This window comes from Frieseomelitta varia, unplaced genomic scaffold (assembly GCF_011392965.1).
Source record: "Frieseomelitta varia isolate USP_RPSP 00005682 unplaced genomic scaffold, Fvar_1.2 scaffold_567, whole genome shotgun sequence".
In the NCBI taxonomy this organism is placed as follows: domain Eukaryota; kingdom Metazoa; phylum Arthropoda; class Insecta; order Hymenoptera; family Apidae; genus Frieseomelitta; species Frieseomelitta varia.
Window position 1 is genome coordinate 179135 of NW_025110331.1, and position 14216 is coordinate 193350.

The 14216-nt window shown below is 32.3% G+C and overlaps 1 protein-coding gene across 2 annotated transcripts in view; it reads left to right on the forward strand.

Annotated features, from left to right (window-relative positions):
- The window catches only part of LOC122534015 (SEC23-interacting protein-like), a 30989-nt gene extending 18632 nt beyond the window's left edge, over positions 1-12357 (forward strand). The window contains exons 2-9 of one of the 2 annotated variants that reach the window (XM_043664269.1): positions 1630-2100; positions 2766-4456; positions 6338-6823; positions 8060-8237; positions 8649-9091; positions 9735-10098; positions 10428-10749; positions 11130-12357. In XM_043664269.1, coding sequence (XP_043520204.1) covers positions 1630-2100; positions 2766-4456; positions 6338-6823; positions 8060-8237; positions 8649-9091; positions 9735-10098; positions 10428-10749; positions 11130-11361 — 4187 coding nt within the window. In that variant the 3' untranslated portion in view covers positions 11362-12357. The remainder of the gene's footprint in view (positions 1-1629; positions 2101-2765; positions 4457-6337; positions 6824-8059; positions 8238-8648; positions 9092-9734; positions 10099-10427; positions 10750-11129) is intronic. The other variant, XM_043664270.1, reaches the window with a different exon arrangement.
- Positions 12358-14216: the final 1859 nt, after the last annotated feature.

Consider the following 14216-nt stretch of genomic DNA (forward strand, 5'->3'; position numbering starts at 1 on the left):
TCTGTCATACTTATCTATTCAAAGCAATTGGAAGCTCATTATTAATTGCCTCATTGCGTCTATTTTGTTGAATGAATGACTATCAAAGCACAAGTGATTTTTATGTCTGAAGATATCGAATCTTGATAGACAAAAAGCGTCCTTTATTCAAGAGACACCACGTTATTTCCTTTCGAGGAAGTCATTCCATAGAAACAAGTCGCAGGACACAATCTACATTTGTTACTTATGCAGTAACAAATGTGTACGCAGCTTAACAAAAGATATAGACCACTATCTTCGTCATTGGGATTTACGTTCATTGTATCCTGTTCAATATTGACAGTTTGTGAATAATCCAGCCGAGATTTCAGAGTTTCACGATTAATATGTCATGACAATGATAGTTTTAGGATTTTAACGCGTCATTGTCGTTAACGCGCGATTCACCTACGTTTTTACGTCACGTAAACGAAGCTGATTTTTCAGAAACTTGGATTATTTTTCATAAACATGGGGTTGGATCATTTATCTTCCTTCAGATTTATAGAGATATATGTGTAGAGGCTTTGCCTTATGAGAAGGGAAGTTCGCAGTTGAGATTTCATTGAAGATTAAATATAGTATAGCATTCTTCTGGATGTTTGTTATTCTGTTTAATTTTAGCGCGAGGAATTTATGGCGATGTAAACTTGGAAATTATGTATTTTCTTGTTTAGAAACAAATAACAGGCCTGAGATAACAGGTTTATGTTATGACGTTTATTATAATTAAAAGATCGACACAGCTTCTATAATTTTGATTAAATAATTATACTTGTGATATTGTTATTTTATATAAATAATATTGATTTTATTTTATTTCGTTTGCTCGTAAGTAAAATTCGTTAGATTGTTTCGATAATCTGAGATATTCTAGAAATTGTAAGTGATCTATATTACGATGAATCATTAGATTTTGTAATTTTGCTGACACTGAAAACATATTTCATGATGTATGTATGTACTCAAGAGAAAATTAAAGTTCTACAAAAATAGATTACTTCAGCAGAATTCTGTCTTCGTAAGACATTAAAGTTATCGTTGTCTGACATGTACGTTTTTTAATAAATAGAGGTATAAGCACATGATATTTAAGTATAAAAATTTAACTGTTAATTTTGGATAAAATTTTTAAAATTAAAACTATTTTTAAGCACAAAATTCCATAAAATGCACATATTATGAAGAAACATACATAAAATATTCGAAATATAATATTTTCTATAATATTTGATACGTAAAATAATTTTTAATTATAGCCTCCATTTTTTTAATTGTAATCTGAAAAATATAAATTTGCCCAAAGTCTGTAGTTATTAAGAATATTTACGCGTATTTTATTTATAAACAGTGTACATAATTAAAACTTACAATTTATAATTTATTTCACATTAATACTATTATTTACTTATTATAAGGTACTGTATTTAAAGTATCTTACTATTTAAGTTATATTTACAACTAAAAGGACGTTTGTATGTGTATTTATTTCTTAAATGTGAAATTGATCGATGCTCCAAACTTTGTAACGTTAGTGTACGTTTCAAAATATCGCTACAATTTAACAAACTGTACCAAATTTCCATCGAAATTCTCCATTATTTTTAGATGCTGAACTGAACAACTTCGTGGGGCAGGAACCAGCGAATTTACATAATTCAGCAACATCGGCGATTGTGGCCGATGCGGACAGTGAATTCACGCCGATATCCTTGCACCCTGAGGAAACCAAAAATCAGCCAACGAGTCAGCTAACAAGTCAGTCAACGAGCCAGACAACGAAACAGGGCTACCTCACCTCAATCCTTTCGTCTTTGCCGAATTTATCGTTGTCGTCGATCACCAGCGATACCTCGGGATCTCAAGCGAATCAAACGATCGAGAACGTAATTGGTGTACAGAATACAGATCCTCATGTGCCTTTGCACGATCATCGTGACTCGTTGAGGGATACAGCGCCGCCTGTAGTCGCTAATTTCCACGATCCACGACGTACGAATTTCACGGGATTAGGCGTCGAGGTTAACGCCGGAAGTTTGTCAGCACCGCCGCAACCGACGATCCCTTCGTCGACGAATGGTAAGTTTTTCTGATTTCTCAGAAAATTGCAAATCTTGCACAATTGATTCAATTAACAATCAATCCTTAAATACATTGCTCGACTAGAAATCGAGATTGCACAAATTTGAAACTCGTGTATGTGATATGTTTTTTTGAATTGTTATAAAGAGAAGCTTTTCGTTAAAAAAATTTGGTTAGAAAGTGAAAAAGTTTATACTAATTGTTTATTACATTTAACTTTTGCGGAATTTGAATTTGGAATTTATTTTTTTCATGGTTAATAAAAAATATTGTGTGATTTTGTTTTGAAGGTCAAATAATTCGCGATTTTATTATCTATACTTCAATTTATATCGTGACTGTTTGTTATTTTATTTCACTGAATTAACTCAAATAAATGATTCTTCATAATGGTTTATTTCGATCTAACAATAAGATACAGTATTATTTTTAAAATAAAAATAATCAGAAATTATCTATTATTTCAATTATTATTTTATTTATTATATTAAATTATTTCTTTGGTTTATTATTTCAAGTCGCTATTTTTTATCTTTATTTCGAATAAAATTCTTTCGAATTTATAGAATTTTATTAACCGAATAAATCAGGAACTTACAAATAGTATATCAGATTAATTGAATTAAATGAATAATACGATCTTTTTTTTTCTTCTTTCTCAGGCCCCGTTTCGTATCGTCTTGGCAACCAAAGACGTCTGAAATACGCACCGCCGCCCGACTTAACATCGAACACATCCAAACAATACTCGGCCCTCGTGGCTCAGCCGCTAGTCACATCTCAGATCAGCGCAACACCGAGTATATTCAATCCAAACGAACCTGTATCTTCATTACCAAGTTACCAGCCCGTTGAAACGAATTCGATTTCTACGAATTCACCTTCGTTACAACGTTCCACGCCAGAGTATTTGTCACAAGCTAACTCTTTGCAAGAGTCTTTCCGATCTAGTCCAGTAGCAGTAGGAGTTCCTTATAGTTCTACCGGCACTTCGCGAAGCGTAACGCCCCAGAATCAAAATTCGAGTTCCGAAACTGTCCCTGTCATCGAGAAACCAAGTATTCCTCTGTCCACTGCCCGGGCAATCCCTCTGCAAGTTCCAGAACCGATTACTCCGCAGAATACTCCGGCCAATGTTTCTTATTTCGGTTTCGATGCGTACGCTGGTCGAGATTTCCCGTCGAGGACGATCGATTTAGAAAAGGAACCAGTACTAGCGAAGAGTCATACAGACTCGCCTTTGCCAATTTTAAGAGACAGTAGTACTGTGAAACCCGTTGCGGAAGCAAAAACCAGTGTAACTTTCGCACCTGTGTCTGCGGTTCAAGTTTCAGAGAAGTTGGAACACTTGCTTGCCGAACAGAAGGAAAATTCGTCGGACCAACCGACTGAGACAAAAATCGAGGAAAGTGTTGCACTGTGTCAAACCAGCGAAAGGTTCGACGATGTAATATTAACTAACACCGAGGAGAAGAACAATTCACCACAGTCTGACGTGTTTGGGTTGAAAGAAGAAACTTCAGAAGCGGTACAACCAACGATATCTCCTCAAGAAGTGCACACGGATCACGAGAAACTTAATTTACCGCAGAGTCACGGTGTTTCGTCAAATGTGCAACCTTCGCAGCAATATTATCAACCTCAACCTTTCACATCGAGTGTTAACTTTTTCACGGAAAAGCCACCAGAGCAAACTTTGAATTTCAGTCTCGTTCCTGCGACAGTTGATTCGGTGTCGAGCACTTTTTCCAATTCCTCGACCACTTTCGCACAATCCGCGAGCTCGTATTTCCCTGGACCGGCAAGTACCGGCTCGTCTTATAATAATTTGCAGTACAAAGAAAATAGCACGAATTATCCTGTAGACGTGGCTCGTTCGAGAAACGATTCACAGCAAGTGTCGTTCGATAGCTCGACCGGTTCGAATTTTCCTTCGAATAGTCCTTCGATATCGGTAGCTCAATCATCGTGGAGCGGTAATCAAATCTCTCAGACTGTGATCGCAACATGTAACGCGCCTGATCAACCGCTGCAACAGCCTCTGTTCTATAATATCGCACAATTTCAAGACGATCCGCCGAAACACGCGCCTGCAAGCTATTTGTACACGCCACTGGTGAAGAATACACCGACGAATCACGCTCAATATTATTTCGACAATATCGCCGAATCGAGGCAACCTTACAACAATATAACAAGTGGTATCGGCGTTGAGTTTTCTGCTACGTCTTCTGCGACGACAATTGTACCCGAGCCTACAGGTTCGGCTACGTTGAATCCGGTTCAAATGTCAGTTAATCCTCTGGGTGGACGTACCACGACTGACAGCGTGCCCCCTAGTTTTCAGAATTTGGTAAGATGTCCTACTGTAATAGCAATATTGTTTGTATCATGTTTGAAGTGTACAAGCCTCTCAGAAGTCAAACTGACTAATTAATTTCAGATTTTATTAATTTCATTACATAAATATTCTTCAGAATTAATATTCAATGCTGAGGAAACAAATGACTTGTTTTTGTTAAGTTCATTCATCTCATGAAAATGACATAAGTAATGATAAATTTAAAAGATAGTATTTATAATGTCATTGCTTTTCAATGCTGTTTCCAGTGCAGTTGAAGAACTCATAACAAGACTGATTTTTGTTAAATTCTTTAACCTCAGGTAAAAATGCGATCTAACTAACTGCAATGAAACTCACAATATAATAATAAAAAATAAGTTTTAGTATCGAATGACCATTTAAATGAGATTAAGCGTAAGCTATATTCACTATTGTTAATACTTTCTATATTCGTCATATCTTAAACGACGAGGTCATAAATAAACTCATTCTTTTCAAGCAGTCAAGAGCTACCTGAAGGAAATTTTCTGACCATATCTAATTGTTTTCGAGACTTTACTTTTCTTCAGGTATCGTTCATTCATTCTACTAATGGGTTCGACAAACGAGTATGTTGATTGGAAAATCCTGTATTGGTAAAACTCAGTTGAAACCATATTTTCGGCATAGATCTTGCAGAATTCTTAGTCAAGTTCAGTGTTGCTTGAATCGTTGAGTAGAAGAGCCGCTTTAGCAGTTCATGTCACTAGTCCTTTGCATTCGAAAATTTTATTTGCTCATATTACTAGCCACTGAATTTCAATAGAAAGAACGTATTTTGTATGTAAGTAAAAATATATAAAAAAAGAGTTACAGTCATATTTGTCATTGTCAAAATTATAGTTAAATTTGATGTTATTGTGAAGTTTAATATATTCCCAATCAGTGTACAAAAAATTAGATACTCGTTGGTACATTTTTTGAAACTCCAGTCAAATTTGATTAACATTTAATAAAAAATTAGGATAAATTGTTAATATTATGAAAAAGTTATTCTGGTAGGCCTAACATAAGTATACTAACATAAGTTGTAAAAATCAAATTAATCAAATAAACATTCGTCAAATGATACGTGTTAAAAAAAATGCACTAAAAAGTTTGAGCATCATTTTTAATAATAAAATTGAAAAATTCAGTAGAAGTAGTAGTGGGGAGCATTAAAATCTATATTTCTTTATTAGTATTTTGAGATACAATGAGCCAATTTTAGTCTTCAGTTTTTTAACTTTTGTCCATTGCTCGTCACACTGTGCGTAGTGGAGACAAATTTTCAGATTTGTTGAAGACAAATTTTAAATAGCTTCATAGAAAAGCCCTCGAATGCAAAGGATCTTTGATTTTGAACACGTGTAAGTGAAGTTAACGAAAATAACGGTTAGAAGTTATAGTGTTCTTAATAAAATTTGATATCGTTCAGAAAAATGATAGCTGCTGGCATTTATCTTACACATGTTATAAATGTATGTATATATATCTTTTATTTTATATATTAATTATATGTACTGTGATTAGTGTAAATGTAATGCAAGATTAAAAATACAAAATAAGTTTTCTTCGCACTGGATGCAGCTACACTAACTAGCTCATAATTGTTCTGTAAAATTAATAGAATATTCTTCATTTCTATTATAAATATTCTTCATGTTGTCATGAAAGTTCTATTATTCTAGCATTTTAAGTTCTATCTTTTAAATGTATCTCTAAATTTATATAAAAATCCACAATTTATTCATCACAGTCATAAGAGTAATTTATTTCTTCAATCCATTACATACTTGTTTTGTAAAATTATCGAAATATTTTTCGCTTCTATCACTTTCCGAATATTCTTTATTTTTCCATAAATTTCAGGCTGCTGGTACTACGGATAAACGCATGCAGTACAGAGAGGTCTATCACCATTGGTTTTATCGGAAGAAGGTGGAACACAAAGTACTATGGCTCCCATTCTCTATGCAGGATAGCTTGCGTTTAGAGGAGGTTCACAATTCTAGTGAAATCACCCCTGAAACGACAGTTGCCACTGACGGAGGTCGTTACGACGTAGACATTCTACGTCGTCAAAGATCCCCTGTTTATTGGACTGGAGAATCGGCGGAAGTGAGACGATGCTCTTGGTTCTTCAAAGGACCTACCGAGTCGAAATACGTTCCTTACGATGAAAGTACTGCCGCCAAACTCGAAGAAGAATATAAACAAGCATGCCTGTCGAACAACTGGAATCGAAAGATTGATTTGAGCAATGGAGAGTACATTGTCTTCCACAGTGCCACGGTTCAGGTCCATTATTTGACTGCTGTTTCGCCAGAGCTGACAGCTTCGTGGGGCAACAGTGCGGTAAATTTTATTATATTTTTTTTTTTATTGATGTCCTGTTGTTTCGTTTTGTTCTTTGAAAGTTGGATGAAGAGTATATAACAAGTTAAAAATGCATAGTTTCTTTCAGAATATATCTTTTGATATATTTACTCAATATATTGTATTATATTATCTTCTTTGAATCTCCAATAAATATTATTAATTACAAGTATCTCAGATTATCTGTATACGATATTCTAGTATGAATATTCAAAGAGATAATAATACATAGAAAGAGTTGTGATAAAATTTGTCTTTTTTTAAAGAATATTCTTACAATCCTTATATAAGAGTTTGTAATTCGTAGTATAAATAAAATCAAAGATAAAAATAATTTTATTCAATGATTTATATTTATACCTAAAATATAACTTATCTATTGTATTCTCTTGTTTAATTAGAAATTAGATAAACTTATACATATTCGACAACTCGAGTTTCTCAAAAATGATATCTTCAACGTAATTTTGTTGTTTTTGATTTTCTTTGATCACATTTATACCATGAATTATGAACTTCTCTATGTAAACTAATTATTATTTAAATGTCTGTATATAAATGTCTAATTATTTTATGACAAAATTGTGCATTAATAATATAAGTTTTTATTGTATTTTAACATTTACATTCTGCTTAATTTAACATTTGCTTAATTTACATTTCTGCTTAATTTACATTTTGTTTAATTTTTTTTCATTCTGTATGTATTTAATTATTTTGTTTAATTTTTTTTCACTCTGTATATATAACATTTTGTACCAAACATAATTTGTGCCATTGCATAAATACAGTATCATTCTTACTCACTGTTTATTTGTAAGTTTGAAATTTCAATATTTATCAATTACTTTAAAAGTACACGTTATATTACATTTTATAGAAAACATATTTTATAGTCAAATAAAAAAAAAATTTGATTGATAGAACTTATTAAATTAATGCAACGCATAACTACAAGGGTAATTAATTTGCCTCGATAAATTGAATGTACTTTAGGCTGTTTTAATTGAATTTTCATTCCTAGAAAATTTCCTATTTTAATTTCATCAACATAAACAATTTAGATATTATTTAATGCAATGTAAATTGCAATTTCTGTACATATTCAGAAATATATATAAATTGCAATTTCTTCATGCTACATCTTTTTTTTTTTTTCTTTTTTCATTATGCACGAACTGTTCTGTTGGAAATGTTGAATCACAATTTGTACAGGGCTCAGAGGACAGTACATATTTACAGGGTGCTGGTAGTAGGCCTAGAGTGATAAAGAGAGGCCTTGACGAGTTCCACATCGAAGACGGCGAGCCTGAGACAGTGGACCATGTTTTGTTTCTCGTTCATGGCATCGGAAGCGTTTGTGACTTGAAATTCCGGACTGTAGAAGAAGTTGGTATGTTGAGAATTATTTTTACAAATTTTTAATATTTATTTGAATAGCTTAATCATGTATGTATCATACATGAAAATTCTATTTTGTTGACGAAACGATTCTAAACAGTATAAATGAAAAGTCATTGTTATTTGGTATATTGTGGATTTTTATGTATTTATTGGAGACTTGAAGATGCAAAAATATACAAAGTGCATTTAATACATAAAAATATATAAAACATGCGAAGTAAAATATTAATTACTATTTTTAATAAATGAAATTAATCTCCTACTTCTTTCGTCAATAGGAATAGGAATTTGCATAAAAATTCGCAATCTATGAATAATTAGTATATTGATAATAATTTTAATGTAATAAATAAAAGTATGATGATTTAATAATACTATAATTTGTATTATGTATTTGCAGTTGACGAGTTCCGGAATATTTCGCTGCAGTTGGTCCAGTCGCATTATCGAACCGCTAGTGAACAGAGAATCGTGAATAGGATAGAAGTCTTACCAATTTCGTGGCACACGACCCTTCATTCTGAGGATACTGGAATCGATAAAAAATTACAAGCAATCACTCTGGACAGTATACCGAAATTACGACATTTTACCAATGACACGTTGCTCGACATACTTTTCTACACAAGTCCTGTTTATTGTCAAACTATCATGGAAACAGTTGGGAACGAATTAAATAGACTTTACGCCCTTTTCAAAAAACGAAATCCAGATTTCAGTGGTGGAATTTATCTGGGCGGCCATTCTTTGGGTAGCTTAATTTTGTTTGATCTTCTGTGCCATCAAAAACCGCTGTCGGATGAAACAACCTGTGAAAATAACAGCGGGACTAATGAAGAACAAGTAAGTAAATTATGTTTACTCGATTACGAAAGGGAAACTAAGAAAGGAGAATTCAGACTAACTGTCGTAATAAATTTTGATTAAATGCATGAAAATTTTTGTATTTTTTTCGGAAACAAGGATTTCGAAAAATTGGTTGTGAAGCAAAATTTTGAACGTGTTACTTAAATTGTACACTTTCCTGATATATACAGTTCTTGTAATAATAATTATAATCAAATTTTGAAATAGAGTTTATAATTAATATTTTTTAAATTTATCTATTAATGGATTCTTAAATTTAATTACTTTGACAATTTATCTTTACAATTCTGTAAATTTTACAGCTTATTTACAAATTACATAAGCTGCTAATATTATAGAATAATGACTAAATTTATTAAAATATTATCATTAATATTTATTATTAATATTATCATAAAATTTATTAAATATTATCATCACGAAAAAGAAAAAAAAAAAGAGAGCTTTAATATTCTTGAATATTTCAGAATTGATTTGGTCAATTTCATCAAAATAATAGATAAGACATAACTAAGGAGAACAGCTTAATTCAACATATTTTTTTTATAATTAACTTCTTATAACTCAAAGAAATACATTTGTACATAATTTATATTAAGCTTATTTTCGTTTGTTCTAGAACGAAGAAGATGTCAATCCTTGTGAATCATCCAATCAAACGTCGAAACGGCGTCTCAGTAAAAAGATAAGCTACGTAGTAGGTGCTGCCGGGACGGGTCAGCCTTATATACGTTATACGCAGTTACATTTTCACCCATGTGCCTTTTTCGCTTTCGGCAGCCCGGTTGGTATGTTTGTGACAGTTCGAGGTATCGATATGCTTGGTGAAGATTTTGTATTGCCAACATGCCCCGCTTTTTTCAATATATTTCATCCATTCGACCCTGTTGCCTACCGAGTTGAGGCACTCATTAATCCGGAAGCTCCTAAATATCGACCAATGTTGATCCCTCATCACAAAGGACGTAAAAGAATGCATTTGGGTAAGTATACGTTTCCATGTATACATTTATTAATTTATAAATTTATAAAATAAAAGGAAACAAAATTCCTTATTTAGTATTCTTAAACGTAGCATTTTATAAAATTTTATTTTGAAGCATGTCTTCCTTTTTTTTATTAGAAACATTTTATATTTTACAATCTCTTCTTTTAAATTAATTATTATAATATATTCATGTTTCCAAAAAATAATAATATTTAGTCACATAAAATACCAATAGTCGTCTAATGAGAAAATTAGAAAAAATATAGTTTATAGAGAAATATTAATCAATTATGTAATAATTGTCATGTTTCATGTATGTTGTAGAATTAAAGGAAACAATGGCGCGTGTTGGTGCTGATCTGAAACAGAGGTTACTTGATTCCGTAAGGAACACATGGAATTCTGTTTACCAATTGGCAGTGTTTCATAAATCAGATAACAGCACACTCGAGCGTGAAATTGACAAAGTTATGGAAGAACAATTGCAACAGACTGTTTCGGATCATCAAACTAATGATGATGGCGGTGCTGAGTTTAAAGTGGGCAAACTAAATGGTGGACGAAGAATAGATTATGTCCTTCAAGAAGCTCCGTTCGAGTACATTAACGAATACATTTTTGCACTGACAAGTCACGTCTGTTACTGGTTAGTAAAATTTTTAAAATTATATTAAAAAAATGTAATTTTAAACTCGTTTGTTGAAAAATCGTCTTATCTATCACATAGAAAGCATTATACTTTAAATATTTTATGTATTTTTTTATATTATATATATTTCAGAACATTTTAAAATATTCTATAAATTTATATTTTTATTATATAATAATTTTTATATTATTATACATGTATATATACAATATAATATTTGTATCGCATGCTAAATGTTATAAGTATTATATGTTACAGTGCTACTCTATATATTGTATATACATCTTTAAAATATACATGTTTGTAATTTATAGAATATCCAATATGTATTTTTTATATCCGCAATTAACTTTAAACTTCAAACATTTCTTGTCTAGGGAGTCCGAGGATACTATGCTGATGATTCTAAAGGAAATATATGGTTCAACTGGTGTTCAAGCAGATGCTCAACTTCCACAGCAAACGTTGTGCGTTGAGCGAATCCCTCCCTCGCCATCATTGTCATCGTCCTCTAAAAACGACGGTGTCTATGGAATGGATCCTACTGCACCTATATCTGAGAGATCTATTGGTCCTCCGCCTAAGAGTGGATTTGTTAAAAAGTCATGATCGAAATGGAATCGTTTAAGTTTCTATGAACTATTTCATGATAACGAAAGACAAAGTAATGTTCAGAATCTTACGATTGCTACCAATCAGGTTGATGCGGGCATTGTACCTGACGTTAATACCACCTATAAATTCTACGATTACTGAGAATCAAATTTTTCCTGTTTCCTACGAGAGGTATTGTAAAATGTTATTAAATCGATAAAACTGCTCTTCAAGAGATTGACCTTGGCTTCCAAGGTCATTCTGTTGGTTTTAATTGTTGTTTATTGTTTGTTACTAAGTTATTAACAAAATAACTTTTATAAGTAGAATATGCCTTTCCGACCATGCACATTGAACCCTTATGTAGACAATGAAAAAAAACTTATATTTTCCGTAACTTTTTTTTGTAAAATTTCCATTTGTACATTTAAAGTCACAACTTACAAAATTGAGCGGTATCGCGATGACGCGTGTGAAGATCAAGGCCATTCGATGGGATGAGTTTCCCCGCAATTTTACTATTAAATCTACTGTAGCATTCGAAAATATTTCTCAAGTGGATTGTTCCTTCGTGTGTTCTTGAAATTGCCGTTTAGATTTGTCGGCCTACATGACACAACGTTCAATCACTAGCTAACGTTAAAATATAATTAAAATGAATTATGACATTCTGATTAGATGTAACGTGGAAATTATACATGCATATAGATTGAACTGTTTGTCTTAAGTTGATATACATTATACATTGTTTCAACAAGTTAAGAATATTTACATTCGTGAAAAATTTAAAGGATATTAACTTAGGACAAGCGAATGAAGATGAGAATTTGTAACACAAAAGAAAGTTATATATAAAAATTAATCATATTGTTTATTGTAAATATATGATTTATATAAATGGATATAAAGTAAATAGTATATGAAATTTTTCAAAGTACGCTTGCATTATAGAGAATTTCATTCTACGTTCTCATCGATGCAAGAATTTTAATAAAATATCATATTCTTCTACTTGTTAGATTTATTTATCGTCTCGCACCTTGTCCCTCTGTACTTGTTTTTTGTATGTTATGTACACTTTTGTATAATTTTATCAAGTTTCATAATTTAATTTATTTAACAAATGTTTTATTATAACTTTAAGTTGCATTCGAAAAAGATTTCTTTAAAAATAAGTAGTTTTAATTATACATATATTGTTACTGTTAAAAATTTCAATATGTTGCAAAACTTCATTTTTAGCGTATAATTATTTTGTTTAATTAATTAAAATCCGATCTTTTTGTAACTTGTTTCAGTTGCTAGTCATGTTTTGTCGTGATATCTGTCACGGTTTATTTAATATAATTTTTCTATAATAGATATAGTCGTATATGAAAGTATTCGAACACTTTTATTATTATTATTGTAGTGAGAACTATCGTGATTTTATTGGACAAATTTGAATTAAATTTGAAAATATAATATGTACAATATATTATATTTATTTATTATTTATTTATTATATATTATGTATAATATAACATAACGAAATATTTAATCTAAACTGCATTGCACAAATAAATCTTAATATTTAGTAGAACTACTTTTAATCATTATATGTTTAAGATAACTATCCATGCTTTTTTTTACTTTATTGAAATACATGTTTGCAATAAATATACAACTCCTATATATATTTTCCTATTAGTTTTATATTTATATTGTACATCATCATACCAGCCGTTTCCTATTACACGATTAATAAAAATTCTAAATATTTTCTATCACGCTCAGTTCTTCTTCACGATAAATCTTCGAATACTTTCACATGCCACATTATTTACACAGTGAATAAAAACCACTCGGTACCGTGTTACAGCATGTTACAACAAACACGAAACTCAAGAGCGATCGTTGAAGGATCACTTCGCGAGACGAGCAAAAACCAACTAGCCCACGTCTCTTATCGTTCATTTCCGTCTTGTGGAAAAATTCCGTCACAGGATTGTTAATCTCCGGTCGGATCTCCCATGTCCTTTGGTACGGTGCTACCGCATAGTCCCGCGGGATCATCGAATGGTGCTAGCTTATCGCGCGAGCAGTTTTTAGTTAGCTGACATAAAAAAAGAGTGGTTCGGCACATGCACGGGTATCACGAAACGCTAATTAATTGCGGTGCAAGCCCGCCAGTCTCTGCCGTGGGGGCTGCTTTGCATTTTGCGTGCAGGCCCTCGTAAAACTACATGCCTGTCAGCCCGGGCGAATTTCAAGATGATTTATCGTCTTGGCAAAACTAAGTTTTTCGCGATACTTCGTGGCTTCGCGGTTCCGTGGTTCTGAAAGGCGCGGGCAATGCCTTTGCACATGCAACTATACCGCCGGTATCGTCGGTTTACGCGACTCGACGTAGCTGATCGACTCGTGTTTTATGTTCCTTCCATCCAACTCGGCCCGTTGCTGAAATATACGTTGTTCCCTCTTCTCACCTCCGGGATCTCGTCCACTCAACTTCCCTCCGTTGGCTTTCACGCGAAACGCTCTTGCGTCGCTTAACTATTATACTTATGCGGGATAATAGCCACCTTCGATTATAACTTCGGTCGCACGGAAAGTTATCACGTTGTGAATGTTATATTTTAATATCGTGAGGTTGCGAAGATTGAACAGAAAGCGTACTTTTTCGAGTTACTTTCGTGTTACGATATACACTATGTTTTTCTATCTTGCATCATGTATTAAAATTTATAGATCATCATAATATCGTTTTATAAAATTTTGTAAAATTTTTATAGAATAGTGATTCTATCATCTAATAGCTGAGAATCTCCTAACAAGAAAGTGAATGAAAGACGTGAATAGCGAGGTTCACTCGACACAGGCTGCCGTCA